Source organism: Amborella trichopoda, chromosome 10 (genome assembly GCF_054954075.1).
Source record: "Amborella trichopoda isolate Santa Cruz 75 chromosome 10, AtrichopodaSantaCruz75HAP2 v2.0, whole genome shotgun sequence".
NCBI lineage: Eukaryota > Viridiplantae > Streptophyta > Magnoliopsida > Amborellales > Amborellaceae > Amborella > Amborella trichopoda.
In genome coordinates, this window is record NC_142345.1 from 7,355,417 (window position 1) to 7,367,657 (window position 12,241).

At 35.1% G+C, this 12,241-nt stretch overlaps 1 protein-coding gene across 2 annotated transcripts; it reads right to left on the reverse strand.

Annotated features, from left to right (window-relative positions):
* Nucleotides 1–298: 298 nt before the first annotated feature.
* RBL12 (RHOMBOID-like protein 12) lies at nt 299–9,720 on the reverse strand. Of its 2 annotated transcripts, XM_006856379.4 has the most exons (8): nt 8,935–9,720; nt 7,840–7,954; nt 4,596–4,715; nt 3,402–3,512; nt 2,742–2,789; nt 2,464–2,568; nt 2,328–2,369; nt 299–666 (listed from the first exon to the last, which is right to left on the reverse strand). In XM_006856379.4, the coding sequence occupies exons 1-8, from the start codon at nt 9,261–9,263 to the stop codon at nt 577–579; spliced, it is 960 nt and encodes a 319-aa protein (XP_006856441.2). In that variant the 5' UTR covers nt 9,264–9,720; the 3' UTR covers nt 299–576. The 2 variants fall into 2 exon arrangements, 1 of the variants encoding a protein (XP_006856441.2); XR_016041839.1 differs by lacking the exons at nt 299–666; nt 2,328–2,369 and having other exon boundaries at nt 2,513–2,568; nt 3,117–3,512.
* Between the last annotated feature and the right edge of the window lie 2,521 nt (nt 9,721–12,241).

Genomic DNA, 12,241 nt, shown 5'->3' on the forward strand with positions numbered 1-12,241 from the left:
TCTCTCACACACACACACTCATACGCGCGCGCATAGAAGCCAGAAGCAACGACACTGGTGTTAGAAAATCAAGGCAAGACTGCCTCTTCAATTTGATGAATGGGAAATTCAATTCCTGAGCTTGCTTAGATGAATTTCCCGAGTTTGTTTAGGAAGGAAATCACCTTGACTTCATCAATACATCCAAGAGGAGTATGTTGTTGCCATGCCAATTAATGAGATAGAGAGGGAGTGAGAGAAAGAGCAAATTCAAAAATTAGTCAGCTGAAACGTTAGCCCAGCTGAGTGCACAGAGAGAGAGAGAGAGATTGACTACTCCATGTGCATCTTAATGTGTGAGTGTGTACATGCAAGTATCAACAGAAAACCACTGGACAGGTACCTTTAAATGCCTGTTCCATTCTCATCACAAAATTTTGTTCATTTGGCTAAAGACTCATGGCACTACTTTGGTTAAAACTTCCTGGTGTGGGAATGCATGTGAGAGAGAGAGAGAGAGAGAGTATTAGACCTAATACTTGGTCAAAACTTCCTGGTGTGGGAATGCATGTGTGAGAGAGAGAGAGAATATTAGACCTAATACTTGGGCCTCTTAATTCGACGCCAGGCAAGGAAAGCAACAAAAGCTCCACCCAAGTGTCCAGCTCCTGAGATATGGATATCCCCCTGCAAGAAATGAGACAGACTAGTGAATTCCAGAATAAGCATTACCTAATCGTACACTCAGTAAACACTGTGTTAGGGGTTTCGTTTGACCCTTAAAACTCCCAAATCATCTCTTGTCATCTATAAGGTCTAGAAAAAGAGTTGCATTTTGAACCCCAGAAAAATGCTCCAAATGAACATCGGCTGCAACAAGAACTCTAGACTGTTCATATGATGTAGAAGGTGAATTAAAGATGATTTGTGGACTTTCAAACTAAAAGATTCCCCTAATGGGTGTATGAGGGAGCATAACAGGCATATAATGTCATCTCATGGGACTGCATTGTATATGCGCCCATCTTGACTCAATACCCCATGTAGACATGTAGTGACACCGCCAGACATGGCGGAATTAAGATATGACAAAATATATCAAATGGTTCCAGCTTAGGGATTAAACTTGGAATTTGCTCAATGAGAATGCCACATACTACTACTTATACCATTCGTTTCTGTTCTAGATACAAAAGAGTTAGTTGTATATTCATAAGAAAACTTATTTTATGAATAAAAGAATAATTCTACATATATAATTAAGGGAAAATTTCGTATAGGCCCTTAATTCTTCATGTTATTTCATGGTAGACCCTCCTTCAATTTTTCTTTCAAGCAGCATAAGGAAATCTTTAAAGATTTCACCGTACCCTCTCATCTCTTATTTCCCTATTTTATTGACTTTTCGAATCTTTTTATACTATTTTAACTCAAAAACTTTTTTAATGGGTGGAAAGAGGAAAAGATGGTTAAAAAGTTTTTGGGTTGAAATGATATAAAAGGATTTGTTGAGGCTAATTTTTGTAATCAAAAGTCAATAAAAGAAGGAAAAATTTTATATAAGAATGCTACCTTGTAATGTAGAACTACGGATGCCCCTAAAAAATCTATCAAAAAAGGTAGTTTTAATGTTGAAAAACCCTTTGATTGATCATCTCGACATCGAGATGTATGACTATGAAAAATAAAAAGATTTTAAGTCTCAGAAATAGTGCATTCTACAACATATTATCTACATCATCCATTTTCAAGATTTTCATATGTTTATAGATCTACATGATTTTAACCATTTTTTAAATTTCAAATTTTATAATTAGATATAAAATATAGAGATAAGAGATGAGGGGGTACGGTGAAATCTTTAAAGGGTTTCCTTATGCTGCTTCAAAGAACAACGGAACGAGGGTTTACCAGGAAATAATGTGAGGAATTAGGGGTCTATCCGAACTTTTCCATATAATTAACCATAGCTACTCTTCGGGGAGAATTACTAGTCACTTTAATACATGTCAGACATTGACACTTGTGTCGGTGTCCATGCAACACAGATACAAGACCTAAAATGATAGCATTAAAAGTAATGCATAGACAGTATGATGCATTATTCAAAAAATAGTTCTAATATTCATGCGAACTCTAAGAAAGCATATGTGCATTAGCTCATTTGTCAAAATTTGAAATTCCAAAGAGCTCCAAATACTTTTTTCCAAATAATTATTGAAGGATTTGCAAATAACTTGTGAAATATTTCGGCTATTTTCAGAAGACTAGACAACTTTTTTACTTCAAAATGTACAATAAAACTCCCATGATCTTTTTTAGTTGTATAAAAAAATAATAGTATTAACCTGATACGCTCTGTAAATATCAGTCCCAATCAGGATAGCTCCCTGAAACAAAACCCACAAAGAATTACAACAAATCACACACGTACACACACACACACACAGAGCCCCGGATAAATATAAAGTTTGATGAAGTTACCAACAGTGCACCAGGAACAGGTATGATGAGATTGAAATAATACACAGCCTTTGGAAATAGAAATATATTGAGCAAGATTATTGCATTTACCGCACCACTAGCTCCCTGATATATGGAAGTCAGCATAAAGAATATATAGAAAAAGTTACAATAGAATTTATTTGTTCAATCATTCTTAATTAAAATGAACATGAACAATTATAAATGTAAGACCAAGGAAGAGAAAGTACAATAAGTCCATCACATTTCATCTCCTAAATCATTAAGGAATTTATTACCAGAGCTCCAGTACTTCTCCACAGGCTAGGTGACGTTGTTTGAAACCTCTAACATAAAAGCAATGAACAAAGTGTCAAAGCATTGTCAACCATACACACATATGTGTGTGATGCACAATTGCATGCTCAGTCGTGCTTCAAATAATCCATGCAGAAATTTATTAGATTTATATAAAACTATGAGATTGAGAGAAGTTCCTCAATATGCAAGGAATATTTTAAACAATAGATAATTTTCATGACTAAGTGGAGATGGACCATTCTATTTAATTGTAAAAAAATTTATTTTGATTGAAAATATTACAAAGACATCAATAATCTAAGAAAATAGTAATGATAATATTAAGAAAAACGACATGTTAGACTGAAACCCACAATATTTAGGTAAGACTTCAATCTCCAGCATCCTGCAAGATTTAAATCTGGTACGAGTAACTGTTAGCCCTTCACAGCTTATTTTGATCATAACCAAAAAAATTACAAAACATACACAAAAATGATTTTGAATGCAGATTTTGAGCATAGTGTCTGAAACTTTTGGTGAACACCATTGCATACTGCACCATGTTGAGGACAGGTTGATTCAAACATGTATTTGGATCAAAGACACCCTCCAAAATACCAAATAATAGACGACTTTCGACCATCAAAGAAGAATACCTTCCAGGATGGTTTTATTAACCGTTCATGCACCAAAAAGAATACTGAGCCAGCAATTGCCCCTGCGAGATATAGATTCAGCAGATATCGAGGTCCAAAGAGCCTTTCAATCTGATCAAGTGTGAGAAAAAAAAAAAAAAAAAAAGAAACAAAGAAAGAGGATCAAGTACATTACAAACATCGCAAAGCTTAGAATAAAACTTTGAAGGGTAAACAAACATTTCGCTCATAGATGGTAGATATTACATTAAGTTTTTTAGCATCCAGAAACAAAATGAAAAACGAGATAAATACTAGTCGTACTATAAAATAGGGAATCCTGAGAAGGTCATTTTCTTTTAACATAAAGAGGAGAACGTCTGGAAGCAATATTAGTACATTACAAGTGTTTAAGCATTTTGCTACTCTAGGGTGGTGCACCCTTCCTCTAAGTTGATTTTCTAGCCCGCCAAGAGGAAAGATATACTATTCTGATTTTTTCCCCTACATTCTGGTAGAGACTAATTGGAGAAATACAGAACAAGGGTATTCCGGCATGATCAGGCCATCAAACTGAAAAACTTGGCTGCCAGTTGTACTCCACGATGCAATATGTCAAGTTGTCAACAAAACATAAATGAACAAAACAAATATTAACTTTCCAACTCCTAGGAATGTGATCCCAAGGGTTGGAACAACAATATGAGGAAAAAGAGGAATTACAGTGTTCCATATGCCCCCCTCAAGGAAGTAAACTTTTCATGCACGAACCCTTACAGAACTTTCCAGCCTGAATTCAAAGACAGCTTTAAATAGGATGAAAAATGCGAGGAACATGAATGATTATGGGATGGAGCATTTCAGGGTCATGAAGTGAAGAGAAGAAATTCCCCACCATGTTGATTAGCTAAGAAAGGCGGTTTTTGGTTCAGGTTGGCAATAATCGTGAAACCATTCTTATGTGGAAGGTTATGCAGCAAATTATGCCTACCCAATTTAAGCATAACAAAAACAAAAAATTGCTCTGACTATAAAAAAGGTAGCCAGCAACTGCAAGAAACATCTCTTTCTGATTTTAAAAGATTCAAATTGGTAGAAATTACATCAGACTGCAGCTGCTAACAATATCCATATCTATGGCACTTACATGTTCTACAAATAAGCCATGTGCACTCAAAGGAAGCCACACAAGTCATATAAGGGATATAAGCATACCTGGCCGCCAAAAAAGTAAAGGCCAATCATGTTGCTAAAAAGATGGTCGAAGCTTATATGACTAAATGAAGAAGTGATTATTGTGTGTAGATGACCTTTTCTAATGTTGTCCATTGAGATCTGCTTGCAAAGAGAAAAATCTCATCACAGCCAAATATATCCTTGTATCCTCTCAAAAAGAAAAAGAAATAAAAGGAATATTAAGAAATGTAGAAGAACAAAAATACTTTGTTCTAGCATCTACTCTTATGATGTTCATGGAGTAAGAATAAATTACATTTGATGTGAGACAAGCTAGAATGCGAGAGTGATAAGCTCAAATTAAACAGCCACCAGATATTGATATTAATCTTACTCACTAATTAAAAGGCATACGTTCCTATTTAATAAAATTGGCACAATGCCGCTTAGCTCGTAAAGTAGACATAACCAATGGCAATGCAAATATCCAGTTTACAAAACACTTCAACATTTCCTCTTTTCTTTAAAAAACTAATTGCAAACAGCCAAACAGGGAGCTCCTCCAATTACTTCCTCAAAGAGTAAAAGCACTATCAATTTTTTAATCTATTTTCTTGTATTGGGTCATTCTCATGTTTTGTCCAAACAGATTTACAGTACCATGTTCGCTTTGATGACTTTTCTCAACATACTTGTACACTCATATGTTTATGATGCACTTATCTTTTTTATAGAATTTTGAGACCCACATGGAGAAATCTCACAATTGACTTTAGAGAACAATGTTCAAATATTTAATGAATAAGTTAGAATGCATGGTGGGAGTTTTCTTTTCCGATAAGTGAAATGCATGACATGGGGTTATCAATGCACTACTCCTTAACACGGCACAAAAGAATGCTGTTATTGAATGTGAATAAGCATATGTAAGAAACTACCCATTCTCTTCTTCGATCCAAATCCAAACTTTTCTACATGAACAGGACCATGATATGGATACAACAATAGTTCAATTTAAACTATTTAATAGGATTCCCACAACAATCTTGTCTGGAATATCGCCTTTTGTGGCCATCTTTTATCTTGCATCATGTTTGCTTTGTTCCTCCTATTTTGCTTCAAAGCACTGAACTAACTTTTGAAAGCAGCCAAGAGTATTTTCTTGGAAATCCAACAAATTGAAAAGGATCCTAAAGTTAACATACTTGGATTTACCCAAAAAAAATTAACATACTCTTACTATAAAAGTTAGATACTCTCCTTATGTTATTTCAACAGCCTTTGGCCAATTCAAACGTATTTTCAGCTTGCTTCATCAACATTAATGGTCATTCACTTGAGACAGTCACAATGCCATGAGACGAATACTCGCTTTTCTTGAAAAATGCATGGTAGAAGAAATTTAAGCCAGGAATATTACTAATAAGATATGATTAAAAGGACTATAGACACTTTGGTCTCTATGCAACAAGTGGAGCAAGTTGGGGGAAGTGAAGAACATTGGACATATTCTTCTTATGCTATTCCAGTATTCGTCCTTTTGTTTCAATTACGAATGACATTACTTTGATGTTTTTGTTCCACCTATTCTGTATGAGTTTGATTGTTTCATTTGCTTGATCATGCATCCATAAAAGGCCAAGATTTGCATAAATATTGGAAAAGGCCAGCAAGAAATTGAAGCAAAAGAATAGAACCACATATGGGACTTGGTTCCCTTCCAAGTTTAAGCAGACTTATATGCCTAGGACCTTATCACTTGGATCTATCAGGAAATGAGAGGCTTGCTTGGTAGTTGATGTGAGCATTTGTCAAAGAGATAGGAAAATGATTATTCTTAAAAAATAAGGAACATCTTTTACTTATAAAGAAACCCTAGTTAAGGTCCTCATTGGATTATTAGACTATGAGGAGATATTTACTCCGTTAGTAAAAGATACCACAATTTGAATATTTACGTGCAACCCCTACATCGATGTATGTCTAGCAAGTCCTGAAACTGTATATCAAACAAAGCGATCTATGAATTCAAACAAGCTACTGGGACTAATAGTTCAAAATCTAGATTGAGATTAAGTTTGTTATTGTAGTAAGACTCCTGAGAAGTATTATCAGGACATTTTATTCAAAAAACAGTATTATCAGGACATTGAAGCACAAATGGCAGCTCCATACGTGGTCCACATTCAGAGAGGCCGCAGGTTTAAAGAAATTCTAGCTGTGGTCTATGACAGGAAAATGTTTTCCCAGGCCGATTTAGTGTGGTAAGTTTCATAGATGTGGAAGAAATCACTCTCTGAGAATAATATAATTTTCAGGCTTCTCGTCTTGGTTCCCCTATTGTAAATGGAGACTATTCAAACATCCCAAATTAGACTAGCAGGGAGCTTCTATTCCATGACAAAATGTAGTCATGCTAGAGGAGATCCTAAGGACCACTAGTTATTAAGAGTTAGTTTTTCAGCATTTCTTAAAGAACTTAGGCAAAGGTCAATTCTCTAGCCACATATGGAGCCTCTAAAGAGCCATTGACTGTTTGGGACTGACCTTCCACTTTTCTCTTGTAATGCATCACTTGTACTCTCCACTATGTGCTTTGTAGTGTATCACTTATACTATTACTTGATAAGCAATGCAAATCATTTACTAAAGCGAAATTCGTGGCTGTCCCTAAATGTCTTTGTGTTATGTTTAGTCCGCAACTTCGTTAATGGCCAGAAGCCTGCTAAACTCCCAAGAGAAACTCTTATGTTCAGGTTGGAAATGAAGATCAGATTTCTGTTGAAGCACAATTCTGTGTCATCTAGTGCAATCAAATGAGTCAGTGTGGCTGATGCTAATCTCTAAACATCAATTTTACACTGTTTTAATAGTACTCCAAAATGTTACATATATTCAACCAAAACATTTCTTTCCTATATAACATAAAATCGTCAGTCGATAACATAATAGAAGCAATAAATGGAAATATCGATATGAATCTTGCTTTCTGACGTCGTTATGATGCAAGGAAAAGGGCATGGATTTAGAAATAAGCATCTTTTACTTCCAATCCCAAGCAAGACCTACAAGAAAAATTTTAGTCTAAAAGAAATCAAATCATTTCCAAATGGGAAGAGTTATGCATTAACTAAACATGTCCGTCAAATGCATCTATGTCCATTTTATAGAGACTCGAAAAAGATAAAATCCCTAGATTTCCATGATATTGATTTGTTATGTATTTAATACTTATAATAACTCAATGGTCAACTGAAAATAATAGCATGGGCAGAAGGACAACCACAAAATTCTCCTTCATAAAAGTAGGGTCTAAGGTCCTCCATAAGAAGAAAGCCACAACATTAGCTCCAATAAGGCTCCACAACATGCTACCATGTGATGAGAACAGCGATCTCCTGCAACGAGGATGAATTGAGGATAATTATATCTCATGCCAAGGAAATTAGTCCCACGAAGGATTTGAAATTGAAGCCTTCCGAATGAGAACATTACACAATGCAAAAACGTGGCACTCTTCGGCGAAAAGATATAGAGAGAGAGACTAAAATCAAGGATGCAATTCACCGAACCACATTATAACCTTCACACTGCCTACATGTGAGAAAGAGAGAGAGAGAAAGAGAGAGAGAGAGAGAGAGAGAGAGAGAGAGAGAGAGAGATCATCCACCAAGAAGAAAATTATGAAGATTCCTGGTACAAATCACCTCACAAGAGGGGGAAAAAAATCAGGGGACAAATAGTTGGAACCAATAGCAGAAGCAGTGCAGAGGTAGCAATGGGCTATTAGTTAAATAAGCGGATTATTTTCTGTACAATGTACCATTCAAATGAAAAAAAAAACTTTCTACAGATGGTAGGTTATAATGCATTTAGTTCTTTTTCAGAGCCTTGGATGGATCTCTTAGTTGTAATGCATTTTAGTCTTTTGGGCTCTCAATCAGAAAGAGGGAATGTATGCTATAAACCTGCAAAAACTTTTACATAAATTCATACAAATATATTCTGTGAACTAGCAGTTTCTTGTTCTTGAATGACAAAAACCCCACTTGACAGAAAACACCTTCAGAAATGTAAATACATATTGGGTGAAGAATTTTGACATGAATCTTCAGCAACAACAAGTAGAATAGCAGATAAGATTTCTGAAGCAAACCACACCTACAATCACCAACACCTAGAGCATTTCCAGACAGAGAAATAAGTTCAAACATAGAAGCCCACAAGTACCAAAACTCACTCCATTAAAGAACCATCCTATAACTTGATTATCCTCAATAGTATTTAGAGGCCATTAGTCAAAAACACACAAAAATAATTATCCAAAACAATGCAAAAGTCAGTAAACCAAATCACAGGATAAGCAAATATGCATTACCAGCCATAATGTTGCCCGTATCTTTCAGCCTGGTTGAAAAAAAACCTCAAAGAATTTGAACCCAAGGGCTTCACTTTAGGAATCTTCACCGTTTTAAGAAAATTTCTAGAGAGAGAGAGTGAATAAACATTTGAGTTTATATATCTCTGGTTTGAAATCCTCTGCAAAAGAGTAGGTTGAGGCTTCCATGAATGGAAAGATTGGTGAAAAGACTGAAATGGAGAAAACCCAGTCGGTAATTTCTGGGAAAGGTGGGACTCTTGATGGCAAAAGCTCCAAAATAACTTCGAATTCTTGGTTTTGGAACAGAAACCAACAAGCCTGTTCATCTTTCACCAGACGGAGAGTGAGAACAGAGGAGTTGTGTTAAGGTTTTGAACTGTAGCATGAATATATACCACAGTGAAAAAGGAGTGAAGTTGATTGTGATTCCTTTTTTGGGTTTCGAACTTCTGCCCCATATAAAGCAGTTGGTACATGCTGCTCGAACAATCAAAGTATCCGATCCGCCGTACTCTCTGTCCCTAACCGTCTCAACACCGCCAAACTCTCCCCCCCTCTCTCTCTCTCTCTAACACTCACGCGCAGTAGCCCATCTCTGACGCTCGCTCCCGTTCTCTCTCTAAAGCTCTCACTACAAAAGCGGGCCTGTATCTCTCTCTCTCTACCCCTCGTCCAGACCCCGTGTACTGCTCGGGCTGGCTAGAAACAGCTCGGGCCTATCCCAGGACTTTTGGGCCGGGCCGGTTTACTTCTTCCACGATGCCCGGTCTTCAATGAAGTCGCGCCCATGGCACATTATTACACTAACCCCTGAGGCCCTTTATCCAGTTGGTAGCTAGTTGTTTTATTCTATAAAGTTGCAACCTTAAGCAGTTCAATTAAGTCGCATCTCAAAATTTTATCATGTAATTTTGTTGTAAAAAATTCTTAGGATTATCTTAAAATATATTTTCATATTTAATTATAAAATTTTAAATTCTGAAAATAGTTAAAATCAAGTAGATCTATAAATATATCGAAATCTTAAAAATAGACGGTCTAGTTAATGTGTTGCAAGATGCACTATTTATGAGACTCAATAACTTTTTTTTTCATATCCATACATCTCGATATCAAGATGATCGATTAGAGGATTTTTCAACATTAACACAACATTCCGATAGATTTTGGAGGTGCATATGTGATTCTACATTTTAAGATTGCAACCCTAAATAAACTTTTTCCCTTTTAAAATATATAAGAAAATATATGGTGGCCTCGCTGCATCAAGTTAGAGCGATACCAGTTAGGATGGACGATTTATTTTAAGAAAATGGTTTAATAGAGTAAAGCCTCACCCATAATTCATCAAAAATTACAATTCAAGCATTGGAAAATCTTTTTATCTCATCTCGACTTTAACATATTATGGAAAAAATTAAGAGTTTAAACTCTAAAAATCATGTATATTGTAACGAATTATCAAGACCATCCATTTCACTATAAATTTAAGAGTTCATAAATCCACAAGGTCTGTACCATTTTTTGAGTTTCAAAATTTGTTGTTAGTGTTAGAAATTTATTTAGATCCATCATGGAGATTTCTATTGTCAAGGGTACTTTTTAGATGAAGATTTTTATTGTCAATGGTGCTTTTTAGATGAAGATTTATATTGTCAAAAGTGCTTTCTATTGTCAAAAGTGAGGCTTTATTTTGTTTTCATAGAGCCTAAGCCTCATAGAAACTTCATCATGTAATTTAAATGGAAGGTATCTAAAAGGATAAATGAAAAAGGATGTAAATGGAAGCAATGAAAAGAGATAAATAGACTTACAGTTTGATTGCGAGTATGACTCTTGATAGAGCAGAATAGCATAACAATATTCCTGTAGCCAATCCAAAAAAATTGGGATAAGCTTGGATGATGATATGATGACATACAAAACAGTAAAAATTATATAAAATGTCCTTTTTATTTATTATTATTAATAAGCTACAAATATTATACTCATATCTGTTTTTCTCTATTTCGGATTGTTTTTTTAAAAAAATATGCTGACCTCGTTGATAGTCTGAAATACTCTGAGTGGCCCTCCTTCAAATGAAAACTTCATATTTTTAAAATATAGAGTTGTTTGTGTATTATAAATCTCGGATTTTGACAGTTCCCCTAATTAAAAAGTCAATGAATTTAACACCAGAAAGCCCTCTTTCCCTTATACCAACATTTTCATAGTGTCGGTCCGGTAAAAATCACTGCCAGACCAGCTTCTCGCCACTATGAAATTAATGGGCTGGAGTGATCCAACACATTTTTGTGCCATATTGGATTCATTCTTCGGTTTGCCCCATTCAACTTCTAGATTTCCCTAAACTTCAGTATTATTTTTTGAAGCCTATCCGACATAAAATGGGGGCTATTTGGTAAAAAAAGCACCTTTTTGAATTGGGGTAGGAGTGAAAAAAACAATATTGGATTCATAGTGGTATCATAATGTACTATTTGGTAACTAAGAAGACATGAGAACGTACTTGCCGAAAAAGAAAGAAAACATGAGAACGTGACTTGTTTTGTCAGTTATTACATTTTTCCCTCTTTAGGAATAGGAAAAGTGTGGAAATACGAGCCCCATATTTCTTTGTAGTTCCACATTTTTCCCATGTTTGGGGGAAACTACAGTGCACCAGGGTCTGCTGCCGATTTCTCAAAAAAATTGGGAAACTCAAAACTACCTGGTACCCTTTTATTTTTATAACCTCATGATCTCTCTTCTATCTCAATCTCTCTTTGCCCAAGCTCTAGCTCGAATTTTTTCTAGTTTTCAGGTTATCAAAACAAGGGTTCTCAACTTTGAGCTAGAGTTTTCTGCTTCACATTTTTTTTAGATTTATCATAGATCCTCCAAAAAAACAGATTTCTCAATAAGGAAACATATCGTAATTGTTTTTTTTGTTATGGGTGTGGTTTGTATAAAGTTAAGGTACTAGACAATCAAGGTGCACCTTCAAATAGTATCGAAACATATTATTTCACTACGGGAAATATTGGTGATGCCATGAGAATTTAATTCCATCTCTAATTATAAAATTTAAAGATTAAAAAATAGTGTAGATCCAGTAGATGTATGAATACTTGAAAATCTAAAAAATTGATGGTCCTGATAATGCATTACAAGATGTACTATTTTTAAGACTTGAAATATATATTTTATTATGTACATACATCTTGAAGTTGAGATGATCGATTGGAATATTTTTAGCATCGAAACGACATCTTCTAGTGAATTTTGGAAGCACGTCTTAATTTGATTTTCTAAGTCGTCA